The 22,067-nt window shown below is 53.3% G+C and overlaps 1 protein-coding gene across 8 annotated transcripts in view; it reads left to right on the top strand.

The window, feature by feature from the left end:
- Nucleotides 1-22,067, top strand: part of GAS7 (growth arrest specific 7) — a 189,306-nt gene that overhangs the window by 145,835 nt on the left and 21,404 nt on the right. For 6 of the 8 annotated variants that reach the window (XM_032840037.1, XM_032840036.1, XM_032840041.1 and 3 more), the window contains 3 exons: nt 4,496-4,581; nt 13,235-13,288; nt 19,374-19,463. In XM_032840037.1, the coding sequence (XP_032695928.1) occupies nt 4,496-4,581; nt 13,235-13,288; nt 19,374-19,463 (230 nt within the window). The remainder of the gene's footprint in view (nt 1-4,495; nt 4,582-13,234; nt 13,289-19,373; nt 19,464-22,067) is intronic. The other 2 variants (XM_032840038.1, XM_032840040.1) reach the window with 1 other exon arrangement.

The following is a 22,067-nucleotide window of genomic DNA, read 5'->3' as shown; positions in this document are numbered from 1 at the left end:
GGGCAGTAGGTGTTGCTGGGTCTTCTCCATTGCGTGGCCTCTCCTGACAACTCTTGCTATGCTCCTTTCCTGTTTTTACTCACATGCTCTCCCTCTGCCCCCGGAAGACCTCCTTCTTTCCCTTTCTACCCCCATACCTGTCCTCTCCTCTCGTGACTCTTCTCTCAAGCCCCCTCTCTGTTTAACTGCGCACAAAGAGGAATGAAATGTGTGCATGTGTGTTTATATTTATGTTTGGAATTATGAAAGTTACAACATAATAGCTTTTGGTTCCCTTTTTCTTATCTTAAAAACAGCTGAATTTGGCATTTTCCTTTTTTTGGGGGGGGTATCCCCAGACTGAGTTATGTTCCCGTGGTTATGAGCAGTCCTTGACGAATTTTATTTGAATCCCAATCCCCTGGAGGCTGGAGGCTTCAAAAGCACCCATTTCTGGCCTTACTTGTTTTGCATCTAACCCCTGGTAAGCTAAGAGAGCCCAGGGGACTAGAAATAATCAGGGATGCTCATGGGTGAGTTGTAACTGTTCAGCTCTCCACCCATCACTTTTCTGAGTGTGCCTGGGACTGGTAGAGGGAAAACACAGCAAGAGAAGGGCAGGGGAGAGCTGCTGGTTGGGGAGACATGGTTGGATGGGAAATCATTTTTTCTTTCCCAGTAATTGTTTTGACATGGAGAGTAATTAGCCAGCAGCTGACAGCTCAAAACTGAAGTGAGAACAAGGGAATGGATTAGGAGCAGAATACCCCTGCGTTCAGCAGTTCCTGGCCACTGTTCGTGTGGCGGGCAGGGTGCCTGGGGGATGCTGGAAGCAAAGACAGACAGCAGTGTACCGAGGGTGCACTTTTAGGTGCCATGAGGGGAGGGACTGGGGGTCAGAAGGAGCTGGGGACAGCCCTGGTGTATGGGGACCCAAGATCATCAAAGGTGATGACTGCTTCCAAGCTAAAACCTGCTCAGGTAAGAATTGATGTATTTCGTGTTTTGTAGTCACACGGAACTGTGGTTTTGTTCTTCTGTTGTTACCTTTAGTAGATTATCAGGATCAGAGTAATGCTGACTTTTGTATAATCAACTGAGATACTGAACACATGTTTCCAAACTCTTAGTATAGTTTGTGTCTAGGTATTTTTTTTTGTTGAGCGTTTGGACGATTTTGCCCATACAACCGTCTGGGTCCGGTGCCTTTTGGAAGGGGGTCATTTTTCATTTTTCAAAGCTTTTACTCATTTTGGTGTTTCTAGTATCCTTTGAAACTGTTTTTGATCATTCAATTATTTTTTTAAGAGTTATTTATTTATTTATTTGACAGAGAGAGAGAGAGAGAGAGAGAGATCACAAGTAGGCAGAGAGGCAGGCGGGGGTGGGGGGGATGCAGGCTCCCTGCTGAGCAGAGAGCCCAACATGGGGCTTGATCCCAGGACCCTGAAATCACGACCCGAGCTGAAGGCAGAGGCCCAACCCACTGAGCCACACAGGCACCCCTGATCATTCAATGCTTATGGAAGGTTATGTATTCATTAGCCCACAGTCATAAATCCTATGTTCTTGCATTTAAAAAAGAATCTCTTACAAGATCAGCTTATGTTTTCTTTCCAATTCCACATTCTGAGCATTTATGCGCTCTCTCAGGCTCAGATGAGATGGGCTGACCTGCTTTTTTATTGTTGTGATTCTCCCCCCTCCCCATAGTCACCCCCACACAAAGAGAACTCGCCTGAGTTGCAAAGCCATCCTGTTTCCTAACCCATTCACTTCTAGGGCTGTACTTGTATCCCTTTCTCATGTTTTCCTTTTTTTCCTGTATTGGCTTTTAAAAGTTTTTTGCATTCTTAATTTGAGTGCTCAGTCCATTTATTTGTTTCTCCTTGGTTTTGGTAATAGAGTAATGAAGGCTACAGATTTTCCTCCAAATAGAATTCAAGCCTTATCCCATCTGTTTTGATATGTTCTTCCTGATTATTTTCTTTTTTTTTTTAAAGATTTTATTTATTTGTCAGAGAGAGAGAGTACACACAAGCAGGCCGAGAGGCAGGCAGAGAGAGAGGAGGAAGCAGGCTCCCCGCCGAGCAAGAAGCCCGATGCGGGACTCGATCCCAGGACCCCAGGATCATGAGCTGAGCCGAAGGCAGCGGCTTAACCAACTGAGCCACCCAGGTGTCCCCTGATTATTTTCTAAATATTGTGTTAATTACGATTTTAAAATTTTCTTTGACCTGACACCAGGAGGGCATTTTCTTGAATTTACAAGTGTTTGGAAGTTGGGGGGGATGGAGACCTTGTGTATTTGTTCTTTCATTACTAATATTTGCTCTTATTGCTTTCTGGTTCAAGAATGTGGCCTGTGTGATTTATGCCTTTTGTGATTTACCAGGACCTTGTTTGTGGCTTTGGTATATGCCCAGGCTTTTTTAAATGTTCTGTGGCTTGTTGGCAAAAGATGTTATCTTGGGCACCTGGGTGGCTCAGTCGGTGAAGCGTCTGCCTTCAGCTCAGGTCATGATCTCAGGGTCCTGAGATCGAGCCCCACATTTGGCTCCCTGTTCAGCTCCTCTAAAAAAAAAAAAAAATATGTTCTCTTTGTTCTTGGCCCATGAGCTTTAATACCTAGCTCATTCAGCCTTCTCAATGAATCCCTGAGATAGTCTACATCCTTACTTTTGTCTAACGACTGAAAGCAGCATGCTAAGGTTTTCTCCTGTCGTCTTTAGATTCTCCAGCATATGTGTGTTCTCCGTTTCAGTGCTGTGCTGTTTGATAAATGGCAGTTCTCAAAGATGACGCCTTCACCGTGTGTTGTACTGATCATCAGTCTGTGCCCTTCCTGGCGTAGCTTATGTCAACAGGAGTGGCTTCTCCTCGATCCCCTCAACGTTCTCTGATGCTCTTGGGATCCCACGTCCCGCTCCCCTTACATCAGGGGGGCTCAGGGAGAGCATCGGCATTTAACCGCTGCCAAGGGACCTGAGTGCAGGCCAGGGCTGTGACTGGCCATGTGGGTTAATTTCTTGGTTGCAGTGGGCGCCAGCCACGTGCCTGGTTTTCTGTTGCCTTCCTGTGTCTGTGTGCACCCTTCTCCCAGAGTATCAGGCCAACCCTCCCAATCACGGAGATTCCCAGCTACCCAGAGGGGTCTGCAGAAGTGGTCTGTTTCTGCCCCACAGGGGGCACTGGAATTTTTTTGCTGCAGATGGTGGAGAATAGGGGACACCCCTAGCATGAAAGCGGTCCTGTGTGGGGTGGTGTACATCACCCCATTGCTTGCCTCCAGCAAATCAGTAGATGTCAGTGACTTTCAGCCAAGCTCTCCCCTTGCTTCCTGCCACACCACAAGGCGCTCCCAACAAGAACTTCAGTTTGTATATCTTCTCCGGACATCTGCACAGTCTATATGTTGTGGCAATACTCTCCAAGCCTTGGCATGCAAAAAGCATGCTTCCCTGTCGTCTGTAGATCATGCAGGCTTAGGGCTCATGGCAGTGGGATTCAGGAACAGAAGCGGTGACCTCCCCTCCCTCCGTCTACCCCTCTCTCCTTCTCATGAATTACTTCCTGACTCAAAGCCTCCTTTGGCAAGTACTGCCACCGTTTGATTTTCATGCCAACAGAGTAAGTTTCGAGGCTGGGTAGAATTATCCCCATCTCACAGATCTGGAAGCTGAGGCTCATGGAGGAGGAACGGCTCCCTAAGCTCACGTAACCATGTTTGCAAGAGAACAGCATCCCCGCTCTGGGGACCAAGATCGCACGGGTCCCAGGGCGTACTTGTGGCATCAAGAACATGCAGGGCTATTGTTGGGAGCTTTGAATCGGCATTGATGGAGACGCGCCGTGGAAACTGGCAAAAGCTACAAGCCAGCCCCCCCACCCCGCCTTAGAGAGCAGGTGATCAGCACACCTTGGGAGCATGACTGTCATTGGGGTAGAACTTATTCTTTTTCTTTCTTTTTTTTTTTTTTTTTACGTTAGGAAAATTGAGATTCAAAAGGGATGCCCCATGATCCCCTCTGGCTATTAATTGGCAAAGCCAAATTTCATGGAAATCAGTAAACCCCATGTTCTTTCCACTCTATACTGGTATTATGGAGGGCAAGGGTGAGGGGGGTCCTCTGGGGACATGCCGGCAGGGGGCGGAGGGGCCGCCGGCCTCCGTGGGAAGAGCCCGACCCTGGATCAGCACCCGTGGCTGCTGATGTGGCATTTCCAGTGGTGGCTGTAGGACTGCAGTCACTTCCTATTATGAAGCACGTCTGTCTGTCCATGCGGTTCAGAAAGAAACACGGTCCCCCGAGAGTTCCGCTTTTGGGAGCTGGGAGTTAGCGAGATGCTTATGGCCCGTCTCCAGCTCCATGAACCCTGGAGAGATGGTCCTGGCTTGGCGAAACTTCTCAGAGGCTGGCAGGCAGTGACATGGGCAAAGGGACCACGGCTGCAGGCACTTGGCATCACCCGCGTGTGGCCGGCGTGGCCTCTGAGCAGTGTTTCTCTCCCACAGTGAATGGATACCACGTGGCAGGGACCCCAGCATACCCTCCCGAGACTGCCCACATGAGTGTCCGAAAATCCACCGGTGATTCCCAGGTAAGGGGTCGTTTTACGGGAGGTAGGGGTTGCCCGCTCGGCAGGCCCACGGAGGTGTCTTGAAGACAGCACCAGACGGGGGTCCAGGTGACTGCAGCACGGGTCTGCCCCACATAGAAAGCGGCTGTATATCTGGGTCATTCCCGTGTACCATGCCTGGGGGAGAACAGGCGATGGTGGTTTGTTGGTTTTCTCTAGGGTTTGAGGGTGGCTGGAGTGGGGCTGATGGCGACGGATTGTAACCTTCGTTAGGGCAGAGGGGTCACCCCATCCTGCCGTCTGGATTCCTGATACACACCGTCTCGGTTTCTGTCACTTTAAGAAAATGGGTGGGGTCAGGCCACTTTCCTTCTTCTACGTACCCCCTTTCCCCCACCCCCGGACTTGTATATTCTCTCTGGAGAAGGGAATTCGGTAAAATGTTTCCTCACCTTTAATAATCTAGCACAGAGACCGTGATGGGATGGGAAGAAATGGGAGAATGGTTTAAGATTCATTCCTGTCCTGTTTTCTCATTCATCCTATCCATTGACACCTGCACAGACACCTGTCTGTACCTTTCCCGTCTGACCGGTGGGGCCACTGAGTCTCAGGCTGCTTAAGTGACTCGGGCAGGTGACACGAATACTGAGTGGTCAGTCTGGACTCAGTGCCGAGCCCCGTGGTGTGCCGCGTCCGAGGAAGTGACGTGTGGCTTATTTATTCTCCCCATCAGTGGTATCCAGAAGATGTTCTAATGAGGGCTCCACCAGCCCTCTCTGGGCCCTAGGGGGATGACAGTGACAGTGACAGTTGCTGGTGTTCAGAACGAGAGTAGATGCTTGTTATCCACAATGGCGGGTCCCCTGCACTAGCCACTGAAAGAAGGACCTCGTGCTCTGTTGCTGCAGTCGGCTTAAAATGTGACACTTAGCTTTCATGCAGGCAAGAGCGTTCCTTTTTGGAAACTTCCTCAAGTTGTCTTAGGAGGGTGAGCATCAGGCTCAGCTAGCATCCTGGAAAAGCATTCGGACATCCGCTTGGACCGAGCCTTCTTACATTCTGATGGACTCACTCATCGTGCCAGCCTCTTGTTAAAATGTAGATTCTGATTCGAGACGTCTCGGAAGGATTCTGAGGCCAGGCAGTCCCCGGAGTAATGCTTGATGATGCTGGTGATGCTGGTGATGCTGATGCTGGTGATGCTGATGCTGGTGATGCTGGTGATGCTGATGCTGGTGGTGCTGGCAATGCTGATGGTGCTTGATGATGCTGGTGATGCTGATGCTGGCGATGCTGATGCTGGTGATGCTGATGCTGGCGGTGCTGGCGCTGGTGATGCTGGGGATGCTGGCGCTGGTGATGCTGGCGCTGGTGATGCTGGTGATGCTGGCGATGCTGATGCTGGTGATGCTGGTGATGCTGGCGATGCTGGTGATGCTTATGGTGCTGGTGATGCTGGTGATGGTGAGGAGACTGTGCCTGAGCAAGGAGGGTCTGGGTCTGGTCAATAGTACACAGTGTATGTGGGTGTGTCCCCTTCATGCGCCTGCTCGGGGCACGCATCACACGCTGCCCTGGCACTGTGTGTTTTCTGCTGAGCCCCCCACCGCCCTCCTGCCCCAGCCTTTCCAGCACAGCCTCTGTCAGTCTACTTGGAAAGAAGCTGATTTACCACCTGGCTGCGGACTGCTTTCTGAAGCCATCAGCCTAAGTTCTGCTGTGTTATGACATACCACCCCCCAAAAAAACCAGTGCTCCCCCCGCCCAGCCCCAAAATACTGTGCGGTTGTTCCCGAACTTTTTAATTTTTTTTTAACGTATATTGATTGAAACTTCTCAGAAGCTACTTGGACCCTGGAATATCCCCATGCAGCATCTGTTCTTGGAAGACATTCAGGGATTCTGATTTGTGTGGCCAGTGTTCCTCAAGCATTATTTACGGCCCTGCGTCAGGGGACCCAACAAAAGTGTCCAGTGGCGGGGGGAGGGCTATAGTGATATCTGGCACCACACAGCCAGCCCGCTCTCTCACGCGGACGAGAAAGCCCATTTTTGAAGAAAAGTTCACGAATTGAAGAAAAAACTGAGAACCTGATGCCGAGCAGGAGATGTAACACACCCGCTCCGTTACACAGCCAGGGTCACTTGGGAGGAGGAAACCCACATGTTCGTGAAGACGAAGGATGCAGAGAAAAAGAAATGAGAATGGAGATGTTGGTCCTCTCCGCGGCTAAGTGTGACGCTCTCTGGGGACATTTGTCTGGAGACGTTTCGGTCGTCACCGCTGGGGACAGGGGCATAGTGAGGAAGGTTCTGGAATATGGCCAGTCATCCCACAGGGCACAGGACAGCCCCCCACCTCCCAGCCCTGCCGGCCATAAAGAATTAACCAGTTCAAAAACACAGTGGTGTTGAGGTCGAGAGACCTTGGTCTGAAGAACTTTCTCTTTATACATTGCAGGATCTTTCACGTTTCCTAAAATGAACACATTTTACTTGAGTAGGAGGCAGGTGCCCGCCCGGCGCATTAGGAGAAGCAGGCTACCCGTGTTTGGGGATGTGGGGCCATCCCGCTGTGGAGACCCAGGAGGGGGAAGGGAGCGGCTGCTTTAAGGAGCAGGGGGAGTGCATTCTTTCTGGACCATAACGGGGAGAGTTGAGGTATTGTCGGAGTAACAGGAATAAGTAACGCAGCACGGAGAGAGCAAATATGGTCGCTCACCAGTTCCCAGAACTGGAAGGTAGCGTATCATTTTTTTAGGCCGTGCAAGGCTCTCCACAAAGGTGCTTGGGGCCAATCATAGAAACAGGATGAGAAGTTTTAGTGCTTACGCAGAGTGTTGTCAACAGATGATCCCTGATATATACAGCGCCCTGGAGCATGCGTAGCGTTGACTCACGCGGTCCCGGGCTGCCAGTTATAATGGACAACGATGAAGGCATAGTAATACCGGAAGAATGAATGAATGAGAAAACGAGCACAGGGCCATTTGAGATACAGGGTTGGGGGCAGGTCAAAACGCTTGCCCAGGGTATGCTCCAAGCCCTGTGTGTTCTCTTTTCGGTGAGCCGGTACCCCTCAAGCAAGCTTATCAGGGAAATGACAATGTGGGGGGGAACGTGTCCCCACTGTCTCCCGTCTCGGGCTGGACTGCCCTCTTCTCCCCCAGTCCTGGGAGTCCAGATGGCTGGGCACAAGTGGTGGGGATCTGGCGCCACCCAGTGGAGGTTTCTGGTCTGCAACCCTGGGGTGGGCTTCCCAGACATGGGATAAATGGGGCCCACCGGATTGGGGAGCTGGGACATCAGAGGCTGAGTTTCGCTGGCCTTTGCAGAAGCACGTCCTGGCCTGTCCCTGCCCGCCTGCCCCGTGGTGGGATCCCTCTGATCCCTGTGCATGTGGAGCAGGCGAGGGATGAGCCCATGCCCTTTTGTGAAACCCTTTCCATTGTCCTGCTTTCCTATATGGGAGAGGAGAAACAGGTGAGACCAAGGGCTTGGAAACTTAAGCGTCGGAATGGAGAAGGGGGCTTGAGGTGGAGATAAGATGCTGAAACTCACCCACCTAACGGGAACCCCCCCCTCAGTCCAGTGACATGTGTTCCTTTGAGCATCTCTTTCGTGGCCCAGGCACTGAGTCACAGGCAGACAGAGCCCCTGCTTTGGTTGAGGCTTATAGCTGGTGCCAGAGAAGACCGGAGATTTCATGTTGGCCGTGGTAAGCGCTAGAGGAAGTGTGTGCTCTGGGCACCTGCTCAGGTGGCCGTGGGGGTGCTGGAAACATCAGTGATGAGCTTTAGAAGACAACATGGTCAGCTAAGACTGGCCAAATGAGGGAGGGGTTAGCTTAGCCGAGGGTGGGGGTGGGGAATAGCCTTCCAGGTGGAGGGAACAGCACATGTGGATGCCTAGAGGAGGGGAAGGAGAGCAGCCATTTCAACAAACCTGCAGAGGTTGACGGGGCTGTGATTTACTGAATCAGCAGGTGCAGGGAGGGTGGAAGTGGGGGACCTGGAGGAGTCAGCACAGGCCTGTTGTGAGGAGTTTGGGTTTATTCCAGTGGTGCCAGGAAGTCATTGAGAGGTTTCATTCTGGATCCCGCCTGCCGAGGAGGTGGGACCCAGGCTATTCACGGCGCCGGGAGAGAGGGTCAGAAGACCCGCCCCGCCTGGGCTTGTGGGTCAGTGTGAACAGCGCGCTCTAGTTCCTCCAGCTCTGTTTTGTAGGCCACCATCCCCCGTGGGTCCTCACCTCACAGGAACGCCACAGTGGCCCAGGCCAGAGGAGGGGACCAGGCTGGGGAGGGACTTTTAAGAAGGAAAGGAGTACAACTTTCTAGAACCACAGGCAACAGCCATTAAAAACAAACAAACAAAAAACCCAACAACAACAACAAAAGAACTTTTATTATGCACATTAGCGAACATTCGGAAAAGTAGAAGGCATGGTATAATAAAGTCCTAGGGACTAGTCATTTCACTGTGATGATTATTGATCCAATCATGTTTCATTTATATCCCCATTCCCTCCCCCTGCCCCCTCCCCCAGGATTATTTGAAAGCTAAGTCCTGACATATTGTTTTATTTTATTTTACTTTACTTTGTATTTATTTATTTGACAGAGAGGACAAGCGGGGGGAGTAGCAGAGAGAGAGGGAGAAGCAGGCTCCCTGCTGAGCAGAGAACCCAACACAGGGCTCGAACCCGGGACCCCAGGATCAGGACCTGAGCTGAAGGCCAGCGCTTAACCAGCTGAGTCACCCAGGCACCCCCTGACATATTGTTTTAATTGGGAACATTTCAGAGTATACCTAGGTAGGGGAAGGCATGACCTTAGTGTCATTAGCCCACATAAGAAGACATTAATTTGGTATTATCATCTAATATCTATAATTCATATCCAAACTCCCCTCTTGTCCGCAACATGTCTTTTATAGCTGCTTTTCTCCCCAGTGCAGGGTCCATTCCAGGTTCGCATGTACGTTGATACATTGTTGGCTGGCTCTCTTTTGTTTCCCCCTTTATCGAGATACTGAGGTGAAGTTCACACAGCCTACAATTTGCCCATTTATAGATGCACAGTGTAGAGGTCATGGAGTTACACAGCCATCATCACAATTAATTTTAGAGCGTTTTCATCACTCCAGGAAGAATCCCCAAAAGCATGTACTTTCTACCTCCGTGGATTTGCCTCTGCATATACATGGACTTGAACCCCATGTGGTCTTTTGGGTCTGGCTTCTTGCCCTTACAACAGTGTTTCAAGGGCTGTGAATGTTGCAGGTGTGTTAGCAACGGTGTTCCTTTTCTATGGCCCAATAGTATTCCGTCTGGGGATTTACCGTCTCCTCTCATTTCTGGCTTTTAGCTTCTTTTAATCTAGACTGTATTCGCCACACATTTGGTCTTCCATCTTACCGCATGGTGACTCTATTTAGGAAGAGTCTGGGTCAGTTTAGAATGACCCACGTGCTTAGTGTAATTGTTTTCTTCTGCTTAGACTCGGGGCTAACAGCTCTGGGAAGAAGGTCTACCACCTGGGGCCTCCCAGGTTAGCATCCTACCCTCGATGTTAACTGGGAGTTTGAGCTCCCTTTTAATGCGATGATCCCTTTGTAAGGGTACGTTTTCCCTTTCTAATTAGCCGGCAGTCTGGGCGGGGGGCTTGGGGAGGGGGACAGGGTGAGACCATGGGCATATCCTGTTCCTTCACAGGCTTTTCATTCAGTCCTTTGAGCATCCTTGGTGACCATGGCCTGAATCCATTTTTGACTTTGGGGTTTGCAAATGGTGATTTTGAGGGGCTCAGTGGGTTAAGCCTCTGCCTTCGGCTCAGGTCATGGTCTCAGGGTCCTGGGATCGAGCCCCACATCGGCCTCTCTGCTCAGCAGGGAGCCTGCTTTCCCCTTTCTCTCTGCCTGCCTCTCTGCCTACTGGTGATCTCTCTGTCAAATAAATAAATAAAATCTTTTTTAAAAATGGTGATTTGGGGATGCTTTATCCATTTTTATGGGCATTCTTCCATAAAGAAATACTCCCCCCCCACCTTTTGAAGTTACTCATTTGTAGTCATTATTCATAATCAGGCTCAAATTGTCCCAAATTTGGCTTGTTGGAACTTCTCTCTGCTGGCGCCAGGGTCCTTTTGCGTAGATCATATCGTTCTTTACATGGTTTCTAACCTCCCAGAATAATAATAAGATATTCCAGATCTGGAACATCTGGAATGAACCATTTCTCCCAAGGAGCCCGGTTCCTCTTAGTATGGAATAATATTTAGAAACCAACTTCCAGCTAGTAGGTGGTCTCCCAGTGATGGAGGAGTCATTCCTTTGGGGCCCTTTCGGGAAGTGCTACCGGGATGTGTGTGTGTGTGTGTGTGTGTGAGAGAGAGAGAGAGAGAGAGAGAGAGAGAGAGATGTGGACATGTATGTGTATGGTATATATATGACATATATTTATGTGGATGATGCTGGAAGAAAGTCACAGGCTATCAGCAGCAAGCTCAGAGCCCAGGGTGCCTAGAAGAGCCTGGGGTCATCTGCTGGTCAGCCCTGGCTGAGACCGCCCCACCAGGAGGGCAGAGAGGGGGAAGGTGGTCACACCCACACACTCAATGCCCCCCGACAATACCATTACTTGCACTCCTGTCTTGGCCCGAGTTACAGGGAGGATGGCCACCTCTGTGTCCGGCTTCCTTCCATAGAGCCTCAGACACAGTGGTCCCCAAATCTGGGTTTGTGGGTGATGGAGATCTTTCTCCACCCCTGCAGACACGCTTGGAAAAGAAGAGGCTGTCCCCCGCCTCCACATAGGGAGCTGGAAGAATATAGAGGGAAGCGATATTCAGCCTGGGGCTCTAATTTCCTCTGCTGACCACACCCGAGGCTCCCCTCCCTCAGCCCCCTCCCTGGCACGAATGAGCCTACAGGAGATCCCTGCCTCTGTCGCAGGATAGCAGCACCTGAGCTCCTACCTCGTGGCCTCCGTCCTCCTCCCCGGTGGCCCAGTTTGGGCAAATGCCCTGGGGTACCACTGATAGCCCAGGAGGGTCCAGGGTAGGTGAACTGGATGCACTGATGGTTTGAAAATGTCTGCAGAAGCTGTTGTTGGTCACAAGCCTGAGGTCGCCCCAGAGCCTGCTGGGGCTGCTGGAGTGACTGCTAGAGGTAGGGGAGCCTTGATGCATAGCAGAACGTAGATCAGTGTGTCCCCAGCAGAGGCCACCAGGCTCTGCTTCAGAGGTGCTGGCTCCCCGGAGAGCTGCTGGGTCAGCTCTGGGAGGTGCTGCTGCGACCCGATTTAGGGCCAATTCCTGCTCATTCTTACGCCCTCCAAAGCCTGTGGACCACTGAGAGCAACCAGCGAAAGGGAGAGAAGTCATGTGACTTGGGAGGGGACTCTTGTCTGCAATGCTCTTAGGATATTGGGGTCCATGAACAGACTTTCCTTACCAGCCCGGGTGGGTCTGGACAGGAGTAAAGAGATGAGCAGACCGTGAGCAGGGCTCTGTTAGGCTCCCTGTTTTGTGTGCTGAGCAGAGGGGTTCCTGAGGCAGGGCTGACCCCTTTGCCCAGATGTTCATCCTGCTGGTGGTCAAGGGCTGTGCTGGCCTCGGATGGGATGGGATGGGATGGGATGGGGGACCGCTGGTTTCCCAAGGCTGGCTGGGAAACCTCTCTGCCATTCACATCCTAAGGTTCTGCCAGAGAAAGAAGGCTGTGGGTCCCAGTACATGCCTTTAATGGCCCCGACAGTGCCTTGGTGAGCCCGCTTCCCCAGTCATTGAGTGGCTCAGGATAGAATGGCCAATGCATGCCCAGCTCGGAGACCCTCTTGAATTACTAATGAAACTGCTACTAACAGGGCAACGAAGACCCAGAATGGACCATTCTCCCCTTTAGGGTCCTAGTCTCCTGTGACCAGGGTGGTGTCTTCAGCTGGTAATCATTAATGTTCTGTCCCAGAACCATCCTGGGACTGGGGCAAGCTGCTCGGGACGCGTGGGCTCGGAGGTATTTGGGACAGTGGCTTATTTTCTGGAAGTGGAAAGACATAAAAAGGCAATCCAAAGGCTGAATGAATGAAAAAGCAGGAAGGCATCTGTGCTGAGAAATCTCTCCTGCCTCTCAGGGTCGGGAGAGCAGCACCTCACGGAGCTGGCCGGGGGCCCCGTGCAGATTGCACGGTTGAGGGTTGGATATGTCGGACCCCGGGGGCATTCAAAGTAAGAAGTCCTGTTCTGAGTCCTTGGAGCCAGGGGCTGGTGGCCTGCTTTAACTCTCTGCTCCCCCCAGGGGCAGCGTCTGCACATTGAGGCAGCATGCAGAACGGTTCACCAGCAGAGGGCAGCTGACGTGTTCGTTCCCCAAATCGGGCTGGGAGAAGAGGAGGGAGACCTGGTTTGGCGCTGCTCCCTTGGAGCCTGTGCTGGAGGCTTCCTTGCACTCATTCACCTGCAAGCCCAGCCAACTCCCTTCCCCCCAGGAGCATTGTGGCGTCAGGCACACTCCCGCCTGCCCTCTTCCAGAATATGGTGACTTAAGGGTTAATGGGAGCACACGCGTCCCTGAACTTCCCCAGCACGGGGCTCTCGGGGAGCCCCGAATAGAAACCCGAAATGTCCAGTATGGAGAACAGCTTCGATGATGTCTCTTGCCTCTCTCCCCAGAACCTGGGATCCTCCTCACCAGGCAAAAAGCAGAACAAGGAAAACACCATCACGGTAAGCGACTTCTGGGGGAGGGGGGGCCCACAGGTTGGGGTGAGCTGGGGCTTTTCTGCCGTGCTGGGCGGTTGCCATGGCAATATGGACCGCTGAGTGCAATCTCAGCCTGGCATCTGGGAAGTTCCAAAGCTTGGATGTTGCCGAAATTCTCCCTGCCTGCCCCCTAACCCCCCCCCCCGTCTACCCCCATCCCCTGCCCCATGTCTCCTGTTAATTTCACCTTTCACTTTTTTCTCTCCCGGATTAACCGAGTGCAGGCGGGTGGGAATGATGCAGAAGCCATTTTTGCAGGGCGGGCGGTGGGGGGGGGGTGGTACACATGCCCAGGCTGGTTGGAGGGGGTGGGCCTTGCTCTGCGGAGTGATGTGACATGTAAATTACAGCCACAGTGAGGTTCCTTTAGCACGGGGTGACTTGTGGAAGATGTCGAAGTTAAAAACAAGAGAAAGCACCCTAAGAATAGAGTTCCGGACGGGAGGACAGGAGCAGGCAGCCCCTGCCTGGGGTGGCCAGCCCGCCTCGCTCCTCCAGAAGCCCGCCAAGCCCCCACAGGCGAGCTGAGGAGGACCCCCCCCAACACACACACACCAGCCTCGTGTTGGGGAAAGGGGGCAAACACCTTGTGTGGGTGCTCAGGCTGCAGTAACCTGGGGACATGAGAAGTGTGGTCCTGGATGGGCTGCTTGGTCGTGAGTGCAGGGGAGTCGGGAATGGGGGTCCTGCTCCCCTAGGCACCAGCAGAGGCAGGAGCCGTTCTGACCATCCCCTCGGAGATGAGACCGAGAGTGGGTCCACTTCCCTGGCTCGTGCAGGCTGAAAATCTTGCTCTGGGAGAAAAGAGAGGGTTGGATACACAGTGACAGCAGCAACAATAACTGTTGCCCTTTTAGTGTACACTGAGTATGCACCTGTAGTGTTCTGAGGGGCTCACTGAGCTCTCCACTCCCTGTGTGAGGTGGAGGTATGGGACCAACCTCGTGTGGTGACTGTGAATGAAGGCTCTGGGGCTGGGGGTGCCTGTTAAAGCACCTACTATCTGTACAGCAGCCTGGGGTGAGTTTCTCTGCCCTACTGTGCCTCAGTGTCCACATCTGTATAATGGGGAGATGGGGGGTATCTCTGCCCTGGGGATAGGGTAAAGACTAAATGAGTCTGTATATGGGAAAACACTTAAAACAGAGCGTGGCATGTAGTAAGTAAGTGCTCAGTGCACACTCATCTTCTTGACCCTGTTTATAGATGGCAGAACTGAGGCAGGCAGCCATGCCTGGCCCAGCTGGGATGCATCGGGATTCAGAGACCAGTGCTCTCCTGGCCTGTGGAGGTTGTCTGTGGAGGAGAGTGGGGCCTGGGGCAGGACGTGAGCCAGACCCAGGGACAGACTGTCTTCCTAGTGCCACAAAATACCCCAGGCAAAGCACGAACCTCCCTATAAAGTTCCCCGGAATGGTGCAAAAGAGGGAGAAGGAGGGGCTGGTATATGAGAATCACAGAAGAAAAGTAAAAAGGACAAATGCAGAGTGGAAAGCACTTTGCTGGTGGGGATGGTCCTGGTGGCCCTGGGGTGAGGCCTGAGTCACTTGCTGCGCCCTGGCTTTGGGCTAGAACTTGGCTCTTGGTCAGGGTCTCCTCCGGTTCATTGTCTGTCCCCTGCCTTGCGTCTTCCCTCTTCCTTCCCGCTGACCTAAATCAGAGCTTCTAGAGCGAGCCAGCAAAGTGGAGTAGGCAGCCGAAGCCTCTGGGACACTTGTTTAAAATGCAAGTTCCTTGATAGATTCCTAGACCGACACTTAGTTGATCTGGAGCCCAGCCTGGATGGACGTTTGCACTGTCACCAACACTCCCCCCGACCATGGTTTTAAATAAACACTTAAGCCTCAGGGAATTTCTGCTGGAGAAACTGAGGACAGGAGGGTCTGCCCAGAGGGCACAGAGCGGGCAAGGAGCAGAGATGATGTGTCTGGGCGGAGATGAGCAAAGGCCTGTGTGCTGCTGCTCCTTCCCGTCCACATAGCCCTCCCTCCCCCCTGCCCCGTTCCCAGCCCTCCCTCGGGGCTCCGGTCCTCCAGAGCTCATAGTTTCCCAGGGAGGAGACCCTGCAGGGCCGCTGGACGGGGTAGGGGGAAGGAGGGATGTCGGGCTCCTGGGGCACCGGCTAACCTCTCCGGGCGGGTGGGGACGGGGTATGGAGGGGGGAGAAAGCAGTCTCCCACGTCGTCCGACCCCATGGAGCGGACATTTGCAGGCATTCGCTGAGTTGCTCGCTGGGCAGCAGAAGATCCCAGGCTGCGTCCCGATAGAGTCCGGATTGAGCTCGATTCTGGCATTCCAGCTTCCCCTCCCATGGCTGGCCTGGAGCGAGCTTTGGGCCGGGCCAGGCTCTGAGTGGGCTGCTTGATTAGGACTGACCGGCAGTCATGGCTTCTCCCAGCCCTCAAGAGGAGTCTGGGGGACTCCCGTCATCCTCAGCCCCCGCTTCCTCGTGTGGCCCATCGGATGCCCTGGATCCCTGGTGGGAGGGGCGGGGGGCTGGTGGGCTGGAGGTGAGCCCTTGGGGTCTTTTCTGCTTGCACAGACCCTGGCTCTGAGTTCCAATCTTGCACACCCTCGCACATCAGCCTCCCTCCATAAGCAAACACAGAGCTAGCTACCAGGTAGCTGGGCAAGGGACCATGGGGCAGGGAAGGGATTCCGCTATTTATCCTCGGGTTGGAGAAAATGGTGTCAGCGTGAAGATGCTACTGGTGGACGACGGTGGCCTCAGAGGAGCGAGGGTGGGGGTCACCCCCCCAGAACTGCTCCTCTCCCTCTCCATACCCCTCTCCTGCTCCCTGTCGAGCACCCCTTCCTACCCGAGCCCCTGCCGTGGGTGGGGTGTGTGGAAGATAGCATGATGAGAGCTAAAAACAGCTGCATTGCCTGACTTCAGACATGGGTTCTGCCGCGACACACAGGCTGTGTGATCTTGGAGAAGTTACTTAACCTCTCTGTGCCTTAGTTTGCTCTTCTGTAGCATGGAGCTAATAATGGAATCTGCCTGGCGGGGACAGCAGTTAGGGCAACGGCTGGCACATTTTCAGCTCTTCTTGGAGCAGAAGGCAGTTCCTGAGCATGTCCCCCATGTTTGAGGGGAGGAGGATGCCATCCGGGCTCTCGCTGTGCCCCGGAGGCCTTGGGAGGAGGGCAGGCTTTGTCCCGGATATGGTGTTAACCTGGAAAGTGGCTCCCCAGGAGGCACGGAACTCCACGCCTGGGAAGTTTCCATGGGGAAAGGCTTCTCTACATGTTCTTCTTTTGGGTGGGAGCCTCTCCGCTGTGGGCAGTGGTCCTGCATATCGAGGGAGGCTTATCACCAGTGGTAGATTTATCCCCGAGCCGTGCAATCTCTTACGTACTTGTTTGCTTCCTCATGAGGCTGTAAAGTCGCCGAGTACAGAGATTGTTCCGTCCGCCTCTGGCCTGCACCAGAAATGCTTACTGAGCCGCCCCAGGGACCTCCATTTACCAGGGATGAGGGAAGCAGCAGGGAAAGGGTCTCCCTCCCCTTGTGGAACAGACGGTCTGGCTGATTAAACGGTTGTGAGAAACGTAATTACAAATGTATGTGTGCTAAGTGCTGGAAAGATCTAGCAGCATCTCGAGGGGCACACGAGAAACGTTTGCACGCAGTCAGTGGACGGGTAGCAACGTGACTGACGGCCGGGACGATGACCGATGACACGGGAATGCGTGCAAGGCTCCTGGTGGGGTCCTTGAGGACGGGCTTCCCAGGGATTTCCCGTGGTTACAACTGCCTCCCCCCATGGGGCTGGCAGGGGTGCAGGGCTCAGAGGAGCATTGGGGTAATTTATCCCTGTGGGCCAGTCAGGAGCAGACATCCCCAAACCAGAGCTGGGAGAGGCAGGGACAGGCACCCTGGGGCCCCTGGCCGGTCCGTCCAAGGACCGGTGTCCCCACAAAGTGGTAAAAGCAATGACAGGGATGAGACCTCACTCTCCCCATCCCCCCTCACCTCTAGCCCCCAACAGGGTGCTCTAAAAGACATTTGTGTCCTCTTCTAAGTACCTCTGTCCCCCTAGTTCCATGATGCTTAACACCCGATCTAATGTCTCTGTTGATCTGTCATTGGATTTCGTTGAAATTTGCACAGACCCCATTATTAAGCAAAACAAGGGTGTCCTGTGATCGCAGGTATTTGTAGAAAGAGAATAACCAGCCGGTGAAATAAGGAATATGCGAACCTTTGGAATCTGGCCCTTGTTTCCATGATTGTCAAAGCCTTAGTGGGAGACTCCCTTCTGGGCACCCCTTGAGGGTGTCAGCCTGAAAAGAAGGTTTGAGGAGACCGTTGCCTGACGCTGGGCATCATGGAGAGGCTGGCCCTCCCCCTCCGGGAGGCACCAGGAGGAAATTCCCCACCCTGGGGCCTCCCTCCTTGACCTTGGGGAAATTCCACGCTCCCCATCTCCAGGGTTCTCTGGGACCTTCCTGCTCCTGGTCTTTCCTGCCGCGCCACGCTTCCCTCCGGACGGGCATCTCGGCCCTTCCTTCCACCAGGTGTGTGTAACCCGGAGGAGGGCACTCCTGTCCTTGGCTGGGACCACAAGAGAGACCCAGGCTCCTGGCAGCCGGGGCGGGATGTGGGACGATGCCCATGCGACATGTACTCAGCATCCCGTGAGCCCCTGAACCCCGAGGTCAAGGCTGGGGGCCCGTGGGTCTGACTTAGCTTGCAGAGAAGTTTCTTTGCCTGACGCGCTGCTGTTGTTGATGTCCTTGCCGTTATTCCCATTAACTTTGAATTATATGCCGACCTTTAAACGTGGAGATGCTTCACGCAGTCATCCCGATTGGCAGCCCCTCTTGGGTCGTGTCACCCGACTGGCGACCCACCGGGCTCCTCCTGCCGGCTTGCCAACAGTTTTCAGGAGCCAAGAGGAATCTGCTCGTTAGAAGGATCTCGCAGCCCCTGCCCCTTCCCAGAGCGGAGGCCGGTCACCCCCACCCAAACTGCGGCTTCTACACAGGCAGCCCCTCGCCCCTTTGCACGGCTGCCTCGCATTGGAGTTTGTGGCCTTTGTCCAGAGCCCCAGGGCTTTCTGCACCGTTCCTCCCATATCAGCAGGTGCGGGCTCCCCAAGGTTCTGCAGCTCCCATAAAAAAACTCCCTGAACGGGCTCCCCAGAAGCAGATCCTGGGCTTGAAGCGACACCAGCAACAGAAGTGGCAAAACCGTTTCCACCTGGCGGGGAAAGCCAGGACGTCGCGGACATGCTCGGGCAGGAAGGTCTGAGACAGGCCCCAGGAATGTCTGCACTGCCCTCTCCTGGGCGAGGGCCAGCCCCAAGCACCCGTCCTGCGTGATCGCTTTCAACTCTTTGTCTGTAGAATACATACAGTGATTAAAATGCACACGGTAACCTCTCCGCTGCCTAGTTCCTGTCTCTGGAAGCCCGGGATGTCCTCAGCTTCTAGGATTCTATACATAAATAACCAAATGTGTCCATATTTTCTCTTCCTCCCCCCCTCCACAAATGGTAGCAACTCTAAATACTATTTGATATCTTGCCTTTTTTCCTCCCGCTGAGTCATAGGACCTAGACTTTGTCCCGGTGTCTTCAGCTATCCATGCAAACCCCCAGAGGCGTACTCCTCTCCCCCCCACCCCGCCCCACCACCATCCTGTGCTCTGTTTAGCCACTCCCCTGCTCCTGGGGCTGTGTTTTTCTGCTACAGATGGTCTGAAAGGCTGTGTGCATGTGTCATTGCACACACACACGCAGATAACGTCCGCAGAGCGCCCTTTTCCGAATTGCAGTCCCTGGTTTGTGGGTTTGAGAAGTCCTGTTACACTGCCCTTCAGAGCACTGGGACCGGTTCCGGCCCCATTGGGGTGGGGGTGGGTGCTGTTGCCCCTGACCTGAAATGTGAGCCCCTGGAGCATCCCCAAGCCTTCAGGGCACATTCTCTCAAGCTGGCGCTGACGGGAGACCTCGGCAATGCTGTGTCCCGGGGGCAGAGCCTTCTTGGAGGCTCCCAGCCTTGCAGACGAGGCATTTTCTTTCCTGTTTGTGCCCTGCAGATAAACTGCGTGACGTTTCCTCACCCAGACACGATGCCAGAGCAACAGCTGCTGAAACCGACCGAGTGGAGCTATTGTGACTATTTCTGGGTAAGCGTGCCTCAGTTTCCCCCACTGTGTGACACCACCATCCCCTCCTCCCACCCCTGGAGGACACCCAGAAGGGGCACGAAGGGTCTGGAGCTCAAAAGAGAGGGTCCGCTCCTGCCAAAACCTGCTGGTAGATTGAGCATCCAAGGGAGAAATTAAAGACCCTCTTTGGAGTCCAGATTATTCCATAAATCTCAGAGAATCGACAGGGTTTGCGTTCAGGACAACACGGATAAGTAGGAGGGTTACTTCCCGGCTGCTTGGTAAGGGCAGGAGACTAGAGCCAACTTGAGTGGAGGCGCCCAGGCAGCTCCGTTGATGAAGCGTCTGACTCTTGGTCTCTGCTCAGATCTCGATCTCAGGATTGTGAGTTCAAGCCCCGTGTTGGGCTCCAGGCTGGCATGGAGCCTACTTGAAAAAAAGAAAAAAAAAAAAAAGATGATACGTTTTATCTTAGGTGTATTTTCGCACAATTAAATAGGTATCTTTTGACAAATACACGGCCCGCCTGCTCAGAAACTCTAGGAATAGCCCTCGGCGTGCACATTTTAAGTCTGCAGTGACTTTCAAAGTGCGATCGCCTCCTTCTGGATTCGCATAGTGCTGACGGTTGCTCAGCCTTGTGAACATATTAAAAGCCAGCAAATTGTACACTTTAGGAGGAAAAAAATCCCAAAAACACAACTTTTGCAGGGACCCTGAGAAACAATAAATAAACAGAATAAAAGCTGTTTCCCCACCGTGCGGGACGGATTGCTTCCCGTTTTTAGATTTGCCAGCCAAACACCGGACAGAAGTGCTGTGTTCCGTTGACAAGTCACTTGGGCTGTCAGAGATGCCTGGCAATTCCTGTTGGCCCCCCCGTGTTTCTTCCAGATCTCAGGGAGATCTGTGCGGACAGGGGCTGCAAACACTGTGAGGAGGGTTCTGTGGAGCCACGGAGGTCAGAGTGTACGAGACTCTGTAGGTCCCGGGAGCATGCTGGGTTTCCTTCTGTTTGCAGTCGGAAGCTGTTGGAATAAGATGTGATGTGGTTTAGAAGCAGCGTGCGGGAAGGGCTGCGAGGAGGGCACGGTGGACGTCAGCCGCAGGTGCGGGAGTCAGGGAGGGATGGTGGCAGCTACAGAGAAGTGGCTGAGTTTAGAGACGTCGTCCCTAACGAGGGGCGCAGGAAGGGGGGCATTCAGGGGAGACTAGCTGGAGCCCTGGGAGTGCCCACCACAAGAGCTGGAGATCAGCTCGCATGGGGTTTCACGCAGGGCTGTTGGGGAGCCCTGGGAACGATGAAATGTACTAAGCTTAAAAGTACTTGGAGAAGCTTTTAATTGTCCGGAGTAGCTGCCCCATGACTTGGTGTGTCCTGTGGGATACTGATCTCCCAGTCCCAGGAGGTATTAGCAGTATGGCCCAGTGGGTTTTGTGTCAGGACAGCTGAGGAAAGGGGATCCCACGTTGTGGGGTGGGGGAAGGGGGTTGGTGGGAGGATGTCCATAAACTTTTTAAATGCTTGATGATAGGAAGTGGATTTCTCTCCACGCATCACCCACCCCTTTCCAGAATTCCCTTTTCCTAAAACTGCTCTGGAAGGGGTCTTAGAGATGCAACTCAGTCCTATTGCAAAGGGGGATAGGTGGGCGGGGGATACAACCTAGGATTGGGAAGGCCTGACTGGGTCACCCGGAGGCTGAGCCGAGACAAGGACTAGGTCTTTTGGACCCTGGGACAGGGTCCTCACTGATGCACCTGCTGATATCAAAAGATGCCTTTTTAACCCCTTCCATTAAGTACCAATATCTGACTCTTCATTCCTGATGGGGAAGGGCTGTAATGGGGCAGACCACGGCTTTAGGTGGGGTACCCGGGAAGTCTCAGAGCCGAAATGAATGTCCTGTAGGGAAGGGTGAACCTAGGGGCTTCTGGGCAGAAGGCAGGACGTTGGGGGAGGGGCAGGCAAGAAAGAGGTATTCAGGTGTCCTTGAGGAAAGTGCAAGCAAAACAAAAGACAACATTAAGTTTTGAAATGTTGAGAGTATTTGCTTGCAAAATGGACTCAGTACTGAGCTCTCATTTCATTGACTTGGCCGAAGATCTTCTCCGAGTCCCAACTTACTTAAAAGTGGACAAATATTAGATAGCACTTACCGAGCGTTTAGTGTCCGGCGAGCACTGTGCCAAGCCGTTTCCAGAGGTCACTTATCCCGAAATGACCTCCAGAGGCAGGCACCAGTATTCCCCAGCTTCACAGATGAAGCCACTCAGGCTTGGACAGAGGGGAGAGCTCGCCCAAGGCTTCCCAGCTGGGATGTCAACCCTGGCACCCTGCCCTTTTCCAGAGCTCCAGCCTCCCTTCAATCGGGTCTCTCCCGGAAGCCCCTATGATCTGGTACGAATGTGAGAGGGTGCCACTGCCTGGCCAGTACAGGGGGCTGACAGGAGACCAGAGGGCTTACGGTGAGGGTCACTTGCCCCTCAGGCCACAGACTGTCCCAGCTGAGTATCAGGCCACCAAGACTCCCCAGAGCTTCCTGCCAGCCTCAGCAGCTACCTGGAGGGAAGCAGTAGGTGTTGGCCTATGGGAGCTGCTGTTTCTGGCCACTCTCCCTT

Source organism: Lontra canadensis, unplaced genomic scaffold (genome assembly GCF_010015895.1).
Source record: "Lontra canadensis isolate GAN:19392208 unplaced genomic scaffold, GSC_riverotter_1.0 scaffold110, whole genome shotgun sequence".
Classification (NCBI taxonomy): Eukaryota; Metazoa; Chordata; class Mammalia; order Carnivora; family Mustelidae; genus Lontra; species Lontra canadensis.
This window is presented reverse-complemented; position numbering and strand designations above follow the sequence as displayed.